The sequence below is a fragment of the Pundamilia nyererei genome, unplaced genomic scaffold (genome assembly GCF_000239375.1).
Source record: "Pundamilia nyererei isolate P.nyererei 1_Seehausen unplaced genomic scaffold, PunNye1.0 scaffold00017, whole genome shotgun sequence".
NCBI lineage: Eukaryota > Metazoa > Chordata > Actinopteri > Cichliformes > Cichlidae > Pundamilia > Pundamilia nyererei.
The window spans coordinates 5,185,667-5,204,536 of NW_005187418.1; the positions used below are offsets into that span (position 1 = coordinate 5,185,667).

At 38.8% G+C, this 18,870-nt stretch overlaps 1 protein-coding gene across 2 annotated transcripts in view; it reads left to right on the top strand.

Annotated features, from left to right (window-relative positions):
* Window positions 1-18,870, top strand: part of kif19 (kinesin family member 19) — a 35,587-nt gene that overhangs the window by 10,522 nt on the left and 6,195 nt on the right. For both annotated transcript variants that reach the window (XM_013909022.1, XM_005725913.2), the window contains 5 exons: window positions 9,109-9,219; window positions 9,334-9,421; window positions 10,026-10,162; window positions 17,417-17,542; window positions 17,646-17,840. In XM_013909022.1, the coding sequence (XP_013764476.1) occupies window positions 9,109-9,219; window positions 9,334-9,421; window positions 10,026-10,162; window positions 17,417-17,542; window positions 17,646-17,840 (657 nt within the window). The remainder of the gene's footprint in view (window positions 1-9,108; window positions 9,220-9,333; window positions 9,422-10,025; window positions 10,163-17,416; window positions 17,543-17,645; window positions 17,841-18,870) is intronic.

The following is an 18,870-nucleotide window of genomic DNA, read 5'->3' on the forward strand; positions in this document are numbered from 1 at the left end:
TTCTTTTGTGCCGCTATCATTTTAAAGATATTAATAAAAATTTCTAGAGGTCACCGGAGGTCAACCAGCCCCCCCATATTAATGGAATCAAACAAAATTGGTGTCAATCAGTTGTGCTATGTTTGTGCTGCTAAAATTGTAATTTGTGCTGCTTCTGTTATATTAATGAAAATGTAAAGGTCTAAGGTCAACCAGCCCCCCCACATTACCCAAATCAAAAAAAATTGATGTTAAACGTTTGTGCTACATTTGTGCTGGTTTGTGCTTCAAAATTTTTCGTGTGTGCCGCTATCATTTTAAAAATATTAATAATATTTTATTATTAATATAATAAAATATTCCAGACCAAAAAGCACCAAAATGTGCACTGCTTTTTGGTCTGGTTACTACCGTTTATGTCTGGACCGGTGCTGGTACCCATCCCTAATTATATATGATGAAAACATCATTTTTATCACCCCTAAACCATAAAAGCCTGAAGGGGTATAGTCGTCACCCAACTTTGCGAACTTGATTAATTGAGAGGGAGCTGACGTAGGATTTTCAAATTGATACCATAGAATCTACTGGGTGGATGATGACCACTGATAACGACCGGTATTTTTTCCTTTTAATTCAAATACAATGGATTTTTTAAAAACCCTTTCATTTGCATTGTTAAATTATTAAGTATTACCTAGGAACTCAACTGAAAATCCAATATAGAGTAAGCTAAAAAACTCTGGTTGATTTAGTACAGTTGTGCTTCCTGAGCTCACCCAGAAGCTTTTAACAATCTAATTTGCATACTGACATTTTTAAAGGATGTTCAATTTAGACAGTTTGTCAATTCCAAACTCCACTTTAGTTTTTTGTTTGTTTGTTTGTTTAATGAACTCAACACTTTCATGGGGCTGCTTACAGTTTTTCTTTTGCCTATACCTCTTTAGTACATTCAAGCTTTCAGTTAACTTCAAAAAAGAGAGTGGAGTGTATTTTTGAAACCTTGGAGAAAGTTGATTGTCTGCCATGCCTCCAAAAAGGACTTGGAAGAAGTAATGGTTTCTTTTGTGTTTTACACGGACAACATCTCCTTCTGTCATGTCATGATGGTAGCAAAATTCACTGAAAGGCTGAAAATAGCATGCTGTCGAGCACCATTTTGCTATTACTGTCATTATGTGTGAACATGGGTGTGAAGTTAACTCGGCTCTGTACTAAATGGACCCTTGCACAGCTTGCTGCTGCCTTCATCTGGAAGGATCCTCCAAAGGCCATTACTCACCAACATGTTTTTTCAGCTTTTATTCTATTATACTAGAAAGAAGGAGAGTCATCTTACTCCTGTGATAATTCCTTTTGATAATTGTAACAGTCATTACAATGAAACAAATGAGGAACAAATAACAAAGCAAAAATACACACTTAAAAAAAATGAAGTTATTTTACACTGTTTGTTTGTCCGGTCTGTTTATTATTAGAGGTTAATCTGCTATGGATGATTCACATCATCTTTGTCAAAAAGCAGAACATCAAAGGTGTAAATGGAAAAATGCTGGCATATTTATATCTGAAATCCTGGCATATATATATCTATATATATATAGATATATATATAGATATATATATATATAAAGAAAGGAATGGAGAAATCTGTGTACAGGTCAGTTTAATTTTTCTGATTTCAATTGGAATTGATTTTCATTCAAATGTTTCCTTTTTATCCTAAAGAAATAATCTTAAAGTTGACTCTTTAAGTTCTCCGACACATGATAAATGTGAAGCTAGATGTTAACCCATATCAACCTCGGAATTGTAGCTTGTTTCTGTGTAGTATGTGTTTGAGTCTGCGTCTGTGTGTTATTGCCTGGATAACTGGTGATTGCCCTAGTTTGTGTGTTATGCCAGACCTCCGGCCCTTGGCCTTGAGTTTACTTCTGGCCTTTAAAAAGCCACCAGCCTCTGGCACAGCGCTACTATGGGTTTCTGCCAGCTGGTGTACTCCTGGATGTTTGTTTGTGATGGTACCACGTTGTCATGTAATAGCTTTTCTGGTAATCAGCCTAATTACCTCTTGGCGTTGAGTTTACTCTTTTGTCATTGTCTTCTGTTGGCTTGCATGTTATCTCCCAAACATGACATTTTTAACACAAGAAACAAAATAAAAGTGGTTAATGGGTTGATTGTTTTATTTTAGAGTATAATTTATGACAGTGTGAAGATACTTGACATCTTCACACTGAATTGTGATCTGGATGTTTAGTGAATTGCTTTTTTGAATGACAGATTGCTGCATTGTTCTTCCAGTCCTTTTTAACAATCCGTGCCTGTGCTGTTTAATAATGCATCTGTGCTATATAAAAAAGAAATGATGGGAGTGATGAATGAAGCGAGGAAAATTGGAAGTTTAAAAGGGACAAAATGAAGTAATTTCTCTCACCCAATTCTTCAGCTTAAAAGACGTCTTGCTGCATTGTGCAAGAGGCTGAAAGTACTATTGCGTGTATTATTGAACATCTCAGTCGGAATTACATCTGACTGTAATGATTTGGCCTTCGTTAGCCACGGCCAGACATCTTATATAACATCAAATAGAAGAGCAGACCTTGCTATCAGGCACACTGTATCAGGTATACTGTGATCCAGCACGCACCTCCAATCATAGAGAGCCTCTGAAACGGGATATACAGTAGCATTGTTGGGGTGCAGAGGGCAGTGCCGAGGGTTTCTATCAGATAACCAGCTGCAATTGTGCCCGTTGGATTTTCCAAAGCTTTGGTTGCGTTGCTGACAGAGCAGCTTGAAAGGTTGCCTTGTAAAGGTCACAGCTTAGACCCGCTTGCATTCTTTTTCTGATCTCAGTCCTTTTATTCTTCTTCAGTATTCTTGACACAGCATGCAGATGGCATTGTTAAGCAAATCTACTGTTATGTGATTGTGCAGCCAGAAGATATTAGCAGGGACTACTGAAATACACACAGAGAGCAGAGTCGTCACACAGAGATTAATACATTTATTTCATATTCTGATGGGTACCTGTCCTTTAATAAATAAAGAGATGAATACCTGCATGACAATAAAAGGACTGCATTGTAGACCTAATGTGGCTGGCATTTCCTTTTTCTGCCAGTGGCTCAGTTGAAGTCAGCAGGGAGAGTCTTTAAACATATTAGCAGCTCTATTTTAGCAGACATTTCAACTGCACTTTTAATTTATCTGTCTCCTCTCTGGAGGGGAGAGGGAGGGGAAACTGAAGGACAAAGGAGGGGGGAACAACTAAGCTGTAGTGCCTCTTCACCTCACTGTACAATACCTTGTGCAATACTTTTTGTAAATAGTCAATGGTGCAATAGACCTCAATACTTGAAATGTGCAATTCACTTGTATTTTTATTTTTATTCCTATTTATTCTATTTATCCCCTTCGTATATTTTATTTATATTTGTCTCTGTATTTATATATGTGTGTGTATGTGTGTGTGTGTGTATATATATATATATATATAATATTCTGTAACTGTAACTTCTGTCAGTGCTGTGCTTCTTGTCATAGTGGGAAAGTTCTTTCAGGGTGACCACAATCTATCACAAATACATCTTTTCAAAGCATGCATTACGAACTGTTCACATAATTTCCTTAGGGATTAATAAAAGATTCTGATTCTGATTAAGGGATGTTACCTCATCAACACTGAAGCCAATTCACTCTAATTCAGACAGCATCTTAACATTTTTGGTGTCAGTTCTTTAGATTTCTCATCTGTGCTATCTTTGGTTATTGCGTCAGTTGTTGCTGCTTCATTGATGTATAAGGTTTTTGTTAATTAACCTTAAAATATCTCACAACATTTCATCAGGTTTTCCTTAATTTTACCTGCTAGCAATGCACTACACCAAAGCCTGAAAATAATTATACGATTAGTACAAGACAGGAAAAGGGTTTTGCTTCTAGTGTAGTGTTTTCAGATTTTGCTTTGTTATTTTCTTAGTGACCCTAACCATTATCTAGGTGTAATGAAATAGTGCTCAGAAAACTGGTTGATCTCTAGACTTCTGACTTTTGTTCCCCGTCTTGGCAGCATTTTCCATTTGGCACATGATAGGGAGAAGCAACCAGGGCTGGCTCGCTAGTGAAACCGCACCACATCCAGGCTTTGAATTATAGATCTACGGTGGGGGCTAGCTGTGCTATAGTCAGCAGGATGGCCAACCAAGTCAATCCTGCTGGTGTAATGACCCCAACAGCAAGTCTTGTGGATCATCATTCACATCAGCCAAGAAAAGCACCAGGCAGCACTGCTCCATCTCACCACACTGTTTATTGCAGGTGTATAGATAATGCAATCATGCTAATTGGGTTCATGTCGCCTCATAAGCAAGCTGTTGTCGGACTTTGGCTGATCCTTGAGATACTATAAATATTTTATAGCCTCTTTTTTTCTTAGCCACCGTGTATAAATTCACGCTCTGACCATTTTCTTTTTGCCAGCCTCCGAGGTCAAGTTAAAATGAGTCACGCGCTGCATCCAAATGAAAAGTGGCTGTAGCATGTGATGTCCATTGTGACACCATGATTAAAACTGCTAAAAATGACACCATGCTTGTAGAGGCTGTCAACCAGGAAATTGCTTTCCTTTTCACTTTGTGCTTTTCTCAGGCGCATCGGGCTTCTAGCCCACTTGTGTCAAAATTGATGTCTCCTTCAAAGGTGCCCATGAATAAGTCAGCAGCCAGTGAAAAGGGGCGATTGGTCCTGGTAGAAATAACAACAAGAGCCAATTTAGAACTGAGTGGAAAGTCTTGTTTTGACGTCAAACATCTAAAATTGTGTCTTTCCGGATCTTTGAAAGATCATGGTTTGACCACTACCCATAAGTTTAACCATTTTGGCAGAGGTTTAGAAATCACACACTGGCTGCTGCAATTGGTTGTTATCATCAGAGTGCTAAGCCATTAATGGACGTGATGGCAAATTGACTGTTACTATACTATCACAGTTTTGGCCTGTCCTTTACTTTGATCGTTAACAGCAAACACATAGGCCCTTATAATGATCTATGTGCTCGCTGTATTGTAGCAGTTGTGTTTGGAGAATGGTTGCTGTGCAGCTGTTCACTGACTCACAGCTTCGCCTCAAGTAAGCTCAACTCAAGAGAGATGAGTTTGATTAACTATTTTAAGGCTCATTTTGCCATTTTAACAGTTTCATCAATTCATCTTAACATTTGCCAAATGTGCTCATGGTGGCAAAATGTGATTAATCGGTTCTTGTGGGGAAATAAATTACGTACCTTTTGTATAGGTGAATTTCTTTGTGCTCAAACATACTGTGTTTCATAAGTGCGTTAAAACTCTGTCTTTTTCATCTTATACACATCAACATGCTTCTTTCGCTTTGAGTGTTTGAGTACGTTTCCATGTAACTGTGAGCAAAAACTGGAAAGAGGGAGGATGTGTATAAAGCTAATGTCAAGAACACTACGTTTCTAAGCGTTTCTTAACCTGTTCTGTACGCTAGACGTCAGTGCTCAAGGGCTAATACTGACCTGTACCTAACCTCAGACACTTCTCAGAAGCCTCTTAATTAAATGCAGAGAACAACCTACGGTAAAGGCCGTCTGTGTCGAGAACTTCTAAACCCAGGAAGGTTAGGCACATGTCCAGACATCCTGTCTTATGTTGCCACACAGTGTACTGACACTAGAGCCAGCACCTTAAAGTCTTATCGGGAGACTTAAGAAAATTAATAGTATAGAATCTTTCCAAGCAGCAGATGCTGTGTGTGGATGTTCATGGGTGGAGCTGTGGGAAGGTAGCCTGTACTGTAACTCAAGAAACACAGATGACAGATGGGACTATATGTGTTATCAACACCCTTGGTCCCTAATGATTTCCCAAGCGCATGCACAGAAACAGAACTGTGCATGAAAGCATGCATTTGATACTTGCTATTATGTAACAGCACTGCTGTGTGCTCATCAGCTTTTTCAAGCAACAAAATTACACAAGCATATATACAAGTTAATATATGCCTTGCATATATTAACAAGCTATGTCGCTTTTCAACATAAAACCAACTAACTTCAAAAAGGAAACATTTTACTCCATTATAGTTTTTGTTTACATTTGAACTGGTACTTTTTAGCCCCCACCTCCAAAAAGTCTTTCCAGGGGTGCAGAAAATGTGAAAACACTCGTTTTATGCATTTGTTGTGTACAAGAACAACAAAAACTATTTATAGCAAAGTGATCATTTCTGCTGCTTCTTTTAAAGATTGTTTTTCTCCTCAGTGTTGCCAAATGCTCACTCATAAAGGATCACTTTACTGTTGCAAATCTATGTTTAATGTTGTGCTCTTTTTCTTACAAGAATAAGTGTTTTCAGATGATGATAAATAAATAAAACTGAATTGAACTAAATTTTTTATTTTCCCTCACTCCCTTCGCTGTTGTGGCAGGTGTAGTTCAGATCATAGAAAGATGACTGAAAGAGGAATTGTGGTTGACAACATCTATCTAGAGTTAAAGTTACATTTTACCATGGTCACAATAGGTTAATGCCAGAAAGGGTCACTATTGTTTGCCTGACTGTCTATCCCGGGCCTTCCTGCCTACACCTCTTGTCACCGCTGGGACTAGCGGTTTCTCTTAAGAGGTGGGCAAAAACACTCCCTCACTTGGGTGTAACTACAACTGGCATGGCCTCTTTTGCTCCTGACCACTTTGATACATTTATTTTATTATTAGATGTTCAATTACACACTTTTTGTGTCTTTGCTGCTCTTTGCCAGAATAATTCTTCTGACTACACTCACATTGTCTGTGAAGGTCATCACATTGACTGAGACTAAGTGGCTTAAGAGCACCCAAGAGAAGTACTACGTTGTTCACAGTATCTTTTCTATGAAATGCGATCAGAGCTTGTACGTCATGGTATCTGGGTGCTACAGGAGACGGAGGAAGTTAGGGAAAGAGGAAGAATGGGCATCAGTTGTTGGACATGTTATCTTTGTGTCGAAAGGACATTGGGGCATTCACGTGTATGCCATAGAAAAAATACTAACTGAAAAAGTAACGATATAAATTCAAAGAACAAATAGTTGTATGCCTTCGACGTTTACTCTTTTTTTCTTAATACTTTACTCTTCTCTTTGTCCCCCCTCTTTTCTGATTGCAACCTGCGTACGCCTGCCATGCTCCCCGCCTTCATCTGTTGTTCCCAGTTTATTAAAAGTGGAACCCCCCCCCCTCTTGAATTTCAATTGACAGGCTTCAAAGTGAGCGGTTCAGTGGTTGGTGGGGTTGGAAGAGTGGGGGGGGTGTCATCAAACATGCCGGGTGCTTCAGGCCTCAGAGGACTCTCAAGGCCCACTGCTGAAAGGAGCTGGTCAGCTGACAAACCCCTAGCCCCCCCCATAGTCATATCTAAAATGAACTTAAGTGCTCTCTGTTTTTATTACTTTTTCTCCCAGGTCAGTTGCACAAGATTCAAACCTACAATACTGTCAGAAAACTAATTTTCCTTCAGCTGTGTACAATCACACCAAGTCAGTTGGAACCACTCTGAGCCCGAGATTTGTCATCCTTATTGTAATATATTTTTCCTGATGTCGTGATGTTCTGTTTCTGCATTGTTTCTGAAATATTCTTTTTCAGAGATGTGATTTACTAGTGATAATGGACTAGTTTTGTCAAACCGAACAATTAGAAGAATGTGACATTTCAGTGCTTATTCACATTCAGTGTAATATCTGCCACCGTGGCTGTCACATGTACAAAAGCATATTTTTAACACCAATGTTTCCAATTTTCTCCCTAAAAAAACTGAAGTTTGTCTCTTTAATGCATGACTGTCTTTGCCATGTGAGCTGCTTTTTGTTCTATGACCATGATTCAGACAGATGGCCTGAGTGGATTCCCATTTCCATAAATGCATATTTTACATACAAGCTGTGAAATGAGTGTAGAGGGGACTGTATTTGTCACAAGAAGTGGCTTTCATTTCCTGGAGGAAATAGCTTCCGCCGGCATTGTCATTTTTCACATGCAATTTCTTACCATTAACTTTAATAATATATAGGTGGAAGAAGTTATACTAACTAAAGTTTTTACTTTTAACATTTAGGCTCAAAGGTGCACAAAAGTGAAGTTGCACAATTGCTTTTTTTTGTACATCTTTAATTTGGATCTGAATATATTAAAATACCATCTGTGGTAAAACCGTAGTATATTTGCCCCTGTGACCACATTAACAGATTATGGAGAATCCCCAGTAATTAGTGTGTGCGTATGCATGTGTATATGTCTATACACATATAATTTAGTGCTAATTACATGCACCTTTAATTCAAGAAAATACAGAAATGCTGTTACAAATTGGTGTAAGTTGATACTACTACACAGAACATTCCTCTTCACTGTCACAAACAGTCAATTCAGTCATTTAACACAAACAGCTGTTTTAGCAAATGTGGAAACTATAAAGGTTGGCGAGATGGTGAACTGGAACCTTTAAAATAGTCACAAAAGGTAATTGAATGCTAAAACCTACTAGAAGACATAAATGTAGTAAAATAAATCCAAATGGACACACTTGGAGCATGGTGTTTTATGATCATTAAGTAGGTACTGGAGCTCATCTCATTGGCCTGAAGGGGGACATCAAGCAAATGGCTATCTCGTTTTTCCAGATGTACAGCACAGTAAGGGGCTCAACAGAAACTTGCATCTGCAGTGATCTGCCACAAAGAGACATATCTTTATTTTGTGTTAGCTAGTCCTGGAAACTGAGCGGTCGTTTATATTTGTTTTCCTGCACTTATGAGATATTGTAATGATTAGTGAACAGTCATCCATCTAATCCCAGCAGAAATACGCTTCAGTAGCCTTTCAGCTGACCTTCTTGTCATTTATCTTTGCCACACTTTCAAGCTGGACCTAATGTCACTGAATAGAGAGCCCATTTGCTCATTAGCACATCTTTCCACTGTTATTAAAAGTAAACCATACTGTCTACACAACAAACACATTACTAAGTTCAATGGCCTCGCTGATGTCAATAGTGTTTAGCCCCTTGCCTGCAAAGGCCTGTCTTCTTTTCCTGTATCTTAACCATTTTCTTCATCATTAGATGGTGGTTCTGATGGACCCCATGGAGGACCCAGACGACATCTTGCGTGCCAATCGCTCGAGGGAGAAGACTTACATGTTTGATGTAGCATTTGACTTCTCCGCTAGTCAGGTTTGTCAGGAGTTAAAGAAAAAACAAAAATAAATTCATGCAAATCTCGCACTGTATTCATATTGATGTGTAGCTGTTTATGTATGGCCTGAACCCTTTCTTCGCCCTATACAGGAGGAAGTGTACCGGGCAACAACAAAAGGCCTAATTGAGGGCCTTATATCAGGCTACAATGCCACTGTGTTTGCCTATGGACCCACAGGTTTGTTTTGTGCGAGTGTATGTGCATTGAACAAGAACCAAATATATTTCTTAGTACTCAGTCTCAGTGCTCATAGGTGTATCATACACTAATTACATGTGCAACCCTCCTGACCTGTTGTCAGCCTGAGCCAGAGAGCTATTCAGCAAGCTCTTGGGAAAAGGTAGACATCTTATTAACACCTGTTTCACTTTTGATTTTAGCAAAGGCCTGATTAGAAAATGAGTCATGCTCTGCATCCCACATTTCCAGCGGGTAGTCACAGGCTGTCAAAGACTAGTACAGAGCCATTGCTCCATCAAGTTTCCCACCTTTCTCTTGCTTTCATTTTTTGCTTTCTGCCTGGCCATTTCTCGCACACAAGCTCTACTCTTGGCCTCCTCTTGTGGAAAGTAAGCACAGAGGTTGTAGCCACTCATGTGTATGCATGTTGTTTCCTCCTTGAAACTACAAAGTTAACAGGTTAGGAGCAAATGATTGGCATTTATTTATACTTTAAAATGTTTTTTCACAAATTCACCTCTGTAGCTAATTTTGTCCGTCACTGGGTGCTCACTACATGGTTAAGACTGGGTCTATGAGAGGCATTATATTTTGTTTTCAGGTTGTGGAAAGACATACACCATGTTAGGAACTGACAAGGAGCCAGGCATCTATGTTCGAACTCTGAATGACCTGTTCCGTGCCATTGAGGAGACCAGTGATGACATGCTGTACAGTGTGTCCATGTCCTATCTGGAAGTAAGGATTTTCATTTTTAAAAGAATTTCTCTCTAGACCTGTATTCTTATCACGAACTCTCAAGTAATGACACATCTAATTGCTCTGCAGTGAGACCCTAAATGTTAGATCCATTACTCTGATTGCTCACTCAGTAATTACCACTAATTTCTTGAGGTATGAACATTAGATATCCATCGCTGGTTCTGTCTACTGTTCAAATGGGATTTTGTTTTTTGGTTTTGTCTTTTTTATTTGGGGGGGGGGGGACTTCACACTGTTCTTGTAACATTTGATGTTGTTAATTAATGCCCGCAGTGGGCAGATACAGCTATCGCTTTACTTTTTTCTGGCATCCATGTCACATCTGAAGTGAGCTGGGCATCCTTATCTGCAGCCCAGTAGAGAGAGAGAGAGAATAAGATTGTTAGATACATTTTTATATTATGCAATGGAACTTATATATGCAAATGTTTTGATATACAAAACATTTCAAATGAGGTGACCTCTGGAAGTGATACAAGCAGTCACCCATCAGCACCTGGACTAAGCAAGTTTCCAGATCCACCTGATGTAGGATTTTTAAGACTGATAGCAATATTTGAAGATTTAAAACTTCAATGTATGAGCTGATATTTTTTGTTTCTGTCAAACACATGAAACTTAAATGAATTTCCTGAACCTGTGATGTGCATAGAAATTTATGAATCCTTGCTAAGATAGTTTGTGAACTGCATTGTCATATTATCTTGTTTTGGGTTTTTTTTGTCACAACAGCTTGGGAATAACTTATTTAAGTTCTGGCCGACTCTCCTCAGATCAATTAATTGTTGTGTTTCTGGCGAAAGGTGTCGCCTACAGGGAAGTTTCAAAGTACCCTTTGCTCGACAAATTATACAGCGTGACCACTCAGGATTGAAGAGTGTTTTGACTTTTTAACATTTTCATTTATCTGTTGTTATAAAAGCTGATTCTGATATTTCAGTAAATGTAAACGTATCAGCCCCAGGGATATGAGTCCCACCATTATAATGGTCAAGCTCTATCTAACACCTCAGCTTGGTACCGCTCACCACTCCGATTTTCGTCAAGAGGAATCAGATCTGTGATAGTACTCTCATGGATATGCGAGGCTGCAGGAACAGCTTTGGACACTCATGTCAGCATCCAGCATGCCAGTAGCTCAGCCTTAGCCAATTTCAGTCAGTCACGGCATGGTGGCACTGATGACAGTGTTGTGTGTACACTGTTCTTTTGTGTTTGGAGAGCATTGGCTTGAAAATACAATAAACTGATTGATTCTGGACTGTACAAGAGAGTTCATTTGTGTTCAGTAAACACGTCAATCCTGCCACTGACTGAAACCAGTTGATCACAACTGAAAACTACTGACAGAATATGTTTGTGTCACAACGGGACTGAACGGACTCACGCGCAGGCTCTAGGTCTTGAAAGCACAGGAGTCTTTATTACAATACACCAGGTGATCTATTTACAAAGGTGAGGGGAAAGCCGGGCTCCGGGGGTCCACACACGAACGGGAAAGACGCTGAAAGTCACACACAACACACTCCGTCCACTCCTCACATACCTCTTCACACTCCAATCACTCAGGTAACACAGGGGTTGGTCCAGGGAATCTGTACACAGAGACACGAAGTGATTATAAAGGCAAATCGCTGAGAAAACACTCTCGAGGTAACTGCGCTGGGGTTACACTGACGAGGGTCGGCAACGGTCCAGCAACGAGAAACACAGGGTTTAAATACACTGGGAAGTAACGAGGGGAATGAGACACAGAAGGTGGGCACAACTGGGAGAATAATCAGGACTGACGAGACAAGCAAAGCAGGATGCATTCACAGAAGACACAGACCTTCAAAGTAAAACAGGAAGTATGACACAGAGACGCAAACTTGACACGGTGGAGACAGCAACTAAGAAACGCAGAGACATAAACCATAAGGCAGAGGACTCTAAGACCCGAAAGACACAGAGGGAAACTCAAACATGCAGACACAGACTTACACAGAACAGAGGGGACACAGAGAAACATGAAGGGCAAGGGATCGAACCTAGAAACCATAGAATACCTCACACAAGTACAATAATACAAACATCACAAAGAACTAAACATGCTGGGTCAGGAGACCCAGAACCCTGGCAGTTGGGTATTTAAAAGATTAAAATGTTGTACTAACAGAAAATGCAGTCATGACTTAAAGTTTGCAAATTCAAATTCAAATTTTATTTGTCACACACACACAACCATACACAGTATGACATGGGGGTGAAATGCTTGTAGCTGTACAATGCCCGACCATTAAATGACAGAAGAAAAGTTTTACAATATTTACAATTTACTACAAAAATTTACAAATTAACTTAGGAATTTACAGTAAAGAATGTGCAAATAGCAGAAGAGATTATAAAGATAAGGATTATAAATTACAGGAATTATAGGATTATAGGAAATGTGTGGTGGTGCGTGTGGTGACGTGTGTGAGAGTCCAGTCTTATAGTGACGTGTTTGGGAGAGTCCAGTCCTACACCTGGTTCAGGCCCCGAATAGCCTGGGGGAAGAAGCTCCTCCTCATTCTCTCTGTTTTGGCCTTAAGGGAGCGGAAGCGCTTCCCAGACCTCAACAGTGAGAAGAGTCCATTGTTGGGATGGGAGAGATCCATCATAATCTTCCTAGCTTTGGACTTGCACCGCTTGGTGTAGATGGTGTAGATGCATTGCCTATTTGTTTTTGTGTTTTGTTTGGGGGGTTTCGACTAGTATATGTTACTGGCCTGTATGTTTTGCATCTTCAAATGATTCTTATTTTCGGAAATGTGGCTTTTTGTAACAACATCAAATGCACTGAAGGGCTGAGAAATCTCTGAAATGTTCAAAAACTATTTTCTCCCATTTACTGTGTTATCTTTCTTTATTTATAAAGTTTAGGATCATCCAGAAAATTTTCATGAAAACTCAAACTTAATCACATGATTTGCAGTGTGAATAGAAATTATAATTGGCATTCAGTTTAGGTCATCTGGACACATGAACTGACTTGGTTGATGGGCACTTAAAAAGGGATGTGGTGGCTGTTCTGTTCACCGAACGTACAGAAAAAATAAAAGAAAACTGTTTCTTTTCTAAATAGTTTTTGCAGAGGAAGTTGTAGTTTGGGTCTTTTTATTTATTCTTCTGTTCACAAATTGTTTTGGGGTTAGTTTGTTTTTTCACCCAAAGAGAGCTCATTTTGATCAGCCTGTCTCTGCAGGGTTTTTTAATCTTCTTATGCTCAGTGTCTAGGTTTTATTTTTCATTTTATTTTATTTTCATATTGCCTAGTCTCAGATATGCAGCATCATTTTTAAGACTCAGATATTTCTTCCAGGAGTCGCCTCTTCACTGTTAGCGTGTTTTGTGGGCATCTTTTAATGAATCTGCTGATTGAGGACCTGTGAGGCGCCTGTTTGTCAAACTAAAAACTGGAAACTCCCAGCTCTCTTTCTGTGTTGGTTAGATTTAGTCTGTGTTGTTATCTCACTGGAGTAATACCCACCATTGCATTTAGTTTTTGTGGCAGTTTTTCCACATAAATTTGTCTCTATTTCTTAAAAGTTTGAGTTTTACTGTTTTTTGGGGGACAATTTTAGACTGTAATAACATACAAATGCTGAAGCCTGATTCGCTCAACTAGTACAATGTTTAGAGGTTGTTTAGTTTTCAGCTGTGCTAACTTATTTGATTCATAAAAAATTATTTTTTAACCTCATAAACTCGCATTAGTTTTGAACAGTTTTGCACTAGAGCGCAGGTTTGATGGTTTCCTGAAAATGGGCTTGGGTATGCCTATGTAGATATTCTATTAAAATTCAATTAAATGTTATTAAAAAACAAATATGCGTTTGCTTCTGAGTGAACGAAAGTTACTAAGCGATTATATTTTAATAACAGTGTCGACGTCTGACTAATTATTTATCCTGTGGCAATACCAAACATACAAAATGTGCTTTTGTGATGCTGATTACCTCCTAATTAGCTTTTGAGTTTAACTACATTTAGGTGAAGTACTGATGCAAACAATTAAATAATTTATTTGAACTTTGGAATGAAGTTTTTTTAAGTGATTTTCCTGTGTTGGGGCTATTAGTTCAAGTTTGTTTTTTAAGTTAGACTGAATTGTGATTTGAATACATTACAAGGGAATTATAGTACAGTCGACCCCCGGTATTTACAGGGGATAGGGACCACAAGCTCCCGTGAATAGCTGAAATCCTCAAATACTTGGGACCCTCTCTTAAAATGCTGATATATTTCAGCTTCCCAAGCTGCATTTTCTTTCCTGGGAGCTTTGTGTTTGGAATTTCGACATTTTATTGATATTTTGCTGTGTTTACATTAATATGAATATTTGAAAATTAGTAAATCATTTTTCTATCATAAAAATTTACTTAGTCACAAAAATAAAATTAAAATGATTAGCAAATATTTTAGAAATGCCCTAGGAAGAAAATCTGCGAATACTGAACTGCGAATAGGCGGGGGTCGATTGAAGAGACCATTGCTCAGTCCATGCCATCCTTGTCTCTTGTCATCATTACTTCAGCACATTGCTATAAATTGACAACAGTAACTGGAAACTATTCTTGGGTACTGGATTTACATGTGCCTTTATATAGAAAGGTTCAGTACTTTTAGGTGTTTCTTACCTTTGCTTTTCTCAGTGGATGATGAACCACAGATAAAACCACAGGCTGAGGATGGCGGTTTCACTGTTGGCTGTGTTCCACACCTCATTATTGACAAGCAGGTACAGCTCACTCTGTGTGTTCAGCAACAAAAGCCTTAATAGCCCTGGGTACAATAGAGCTGGTTCACTTGACTCTGACAGAAGAAACTTATCCTGGCTGGTGTGAATTAGTATAGCTACAGGCTTCAAGAGGTCGTTTAGGCTTTTCCTCACTTTGAAAATACAAAAACAATATAGCCTTACAGTAAGCATTCAAGAGATCTAATTACAATTTTCACCACGTCATTTAGCAAGATATTTGAATGTTTTTGTTGGTTTGGGTTTTTTCTGTTTTAATTAAACATGAAAAGAATCTTTGAAAGTAACTGTGTCATTGAGGTTATTTTTATGATTTTAAGTGAACAATTTCTGTTATAGTTTTGCAACAAGATCTGCAAAAGATGGCAGTACAAAAATACAAATAAATGTGTCAGATTTATTCAGAAATGTTCAGGCTGTCAGAAAAGAAAAGAAATTTGGAGAAGAAAACAAAAAGGAAAAGCTCCAGGCAAAAGAAAACAAAATGAGGAATACAAACAGAGAGATGAAAAATGAAAAGAGCACAATAGACGTACTTGTTGGATACAAATCTAACCTCTCAGAGCGGGCTTTGCATCTGACATCAAAATGACATTTTGTGTTTTCAGTGCCAGACTCTATCATTATGTTCAGTGACTGACAATGTTATTGAAGCCTAGCTTTTAGTAGCACTCTGGGTGGGTGGAAGTTAAAATGTTCCTATTAGGAAGCCTAGTCGCTGAGTCTGGATGCTCTCTGACCTGTATTGAACTCATCGGGATGAATCCTGAAACAAGTGTGTGCGTGACATGTGTGTTTGCTGTTTCCAGGGAGCAATCTGTTACCGCTGCTGCCTCACCACAAAGAGTTTAAACGCCATTTTATAGCCTTACTGAGCGAAGTGCACACATCTGTTCCTTTCCTTGTTCCGATCACAATCTCTTTCACATGTGCACAGAGCACATAAATATAGCCTGTACTGATAAAAGGACACCTTCAGCCATTCTGTACCATTCACATGCACACAGCCGTCCTCCTTTTTTGTTCATGTTTATTCTGGTTTGTGGGTTTTGGCAGATTTAGAAACCTTAATGGAAAGAGAAACCTTTTTAGCTACATTAGTGAGCCTCTAAGGATGGCAAACTCTGCAAGCTGGTTTCTGGCAGCAGCTTTTGTCCAAATAACTAACTACTATTTTGTCCATCTGAAGGTTCAGAATATAAAGCCAGTTCTCTTACGAAATGGGTTTCTTTCTGAATGATGTCTGATTTCCAAAAGCCTTTTCAGTTTACTTGGCACCATGTTAGTATTAGACTTTTCCAGACATGTTACTTACTCGGATTGAAAGCTGTTGTAGGTCACCAGAGGTCAACAGAACTAATATTTAGGATACCTTTGATGAAGACAGGTGGACACTGTTGGACATGGAAGTACTTTGTGCTGTTATCCTAAAGTAACTGGCAACAGCGTAACGTTTTAATCGAGACGTTTGTGTTGAAGTACATGTAATAATCACTTTGTTTTGGTGTTAAATTGCGTATCAAGAATCATTCATTCAGCTGGTAGTCTCACTAGCAATTACATTTCTAATATCATGACAGCATTAGGCTGATTGTTGGTATTTATTTAAGTAGATTTTGCGATAGTTTGCACTGACAGTTGTTTTTGTATCCTCTTTGCTAGCTTTGATGTATTACACTGTAATATTTCTGACTATCCAGCAATCTTTAATCATTCCATTATTTTCTTTTAAAGCCATCATCTTGTCAAGTGTTAAATTTATTCAACACTTTGTATTGTGAACGTATATCTTAGCTGTGTCTTGTGCTAACAGTGATTCTAGCACGTTTACCATGAGTGTATTTTAACATTTAGCTCAAAGTACCACTATGATTCAGTAGAACCTCTCAGAGCTGCTGTACACTCGGGCTTGTTTAAACATCACCAGCAATCATAGTGTACCAATGGAAAAAATAACGGAACAACCACCCAGCTGTCAGTGGCAGTAAAAGCATCCTCTTGTTAGCGTTTGTGGGTTTGTCTGCTCGACAAATAAAAAGCATCTTTAACATTTCCAACCCACTGGCAGATTGTCGTCCAGTGGTCACTTTCCAGGATGTAACTTCCTACACTGGGTTTTTATGTGGCTGTGGGCCTTCACGCTCACGCCATTACTGTCAGTTCAGAGAAGTCACTTCAATTCTGCTTTCATGAAAAAGCGCACTGACGTTAATTTGATGACAGCTTGCCACCCAACAAGTAGAGGTTATTTAATGACAAGTTGCTGAAAATGTAGCACTTGATGTTTTTGTACCAGGTTTCAGTCTATGCAGGAGGCCTGAAAGGCTGAATGAAGCCTTTTCCATGGATGTAAGCATTTTCGCAGTTAATGTGTGTCTGTAACCTAGCTTTCTGATCTTTATTGCAGGTCCATTCATATATATTTATACATATATTCTGTTTGTTATTAGATCTACAATGAGATGATCCGTGACCTGCTGAATCCATCCTCAGGCTTCTTAGACCTAAGAGAAGATTCTAAGGGAGTTATTCAGGTTGCTGGAATCACAGAGGTGTCCACCATCAATGCTCAAGAGGTGAGTCAGTTTACCTTTCCAAGCACTACATGACCCATTTATTTCAATCAAAACACTCAGAAATTACAAAGACCAGAAATAACTCACACCTGTGTTTTTCTAGATCATGGAGCTCCTCATGAAGGGCAACAAACAGCGCACCCAGGAGCCAACAGCCGCCAATCAGACGTCATCTCGCTCCCACGCTGTGCTACAAGTAGCTGTCAAACAGCAGAGCCGCTGTCGTGACGTTCTGCAGGAGGTCCGCTTTGCACGCCTCTTCATGATTGACCTCGCCGGCTCCGAACGAGCAGCACAGGTGTGTGTACATATATATATTTATATATGTATATATTTATTCAGAGGGAGTGAGTGTGGTGAAGCTACTTTTTTTGCTCCATGAATCGTGTCTCCATGGGGAACAATGAATGATTTCTTCAGAGGATAGATGTTATCATAAATCTTAGGAGACTTATAAAAAATATAATATAATCTGAGTCCCTTGATCCAGTAGGATATGTCCACCAGTGGCCACCAGCTTTTGTTTTTTCATTTTAACATATATTTGTGACACGATACCTGCAACCTCTACCTAAGTAGAGTCAAAAACAGTTCATAGTGGACTTAAATTTGACAGGTGGTCAGAAACATGAATCCCGTAACTGTGTTAATGGTATCACAACTCATTTCTTTTCATAAATGAAATCTGATGTCTGCACTTTTTTTCTTTTTTTAGACAACACTGTTTTGTTTTCCAGGAATTTATGAAAAGTGTTCTAGATATTTCTACAGAAAACTAACACAAAATAAAAACTTGGAAGATGACATATTAAAGCACATTCTTCACAGAGAAAATAAGAATGACAGATATAAAAGCGAAGAGCAGTACATGGAATTTCTTTTTAGTATTGTCACACTGGTATTTATCAGTACAGCGATGAAGAGAATCTGCGAGCCAGTTCATTTTCTGGGTTCTATTATCGCCTTGACCTTTTCTTTGCAAGCGGTTAAGTGAGAAAAACTCAAGTATTTGTTCAGTTGTTTTTTTCTTTTTGGCAGTTGTTCAGGTTGAGACTGCTTTATTCCTTCATTTGAATAGCTTGTCACTGATGCTCATTTTACCACAGGCTTGTTGTTCTTCACCATGAGATAATCATGCGGTCAGGCTGTGAGAGCACTTATTTGTCATGGAGACTATTTGAATGATTCAAAGGCATAATATTGATGAGTTGCGCATTACAAGGCTGAGCATACCTCACAGGTGTTAGTCACATGAAGCTGCAAAGAACATTTTCTCTCCCTGTAAACAAGAGGCATCCATGTAGTTAGCAAAAGGTGAGGTTGTGTTA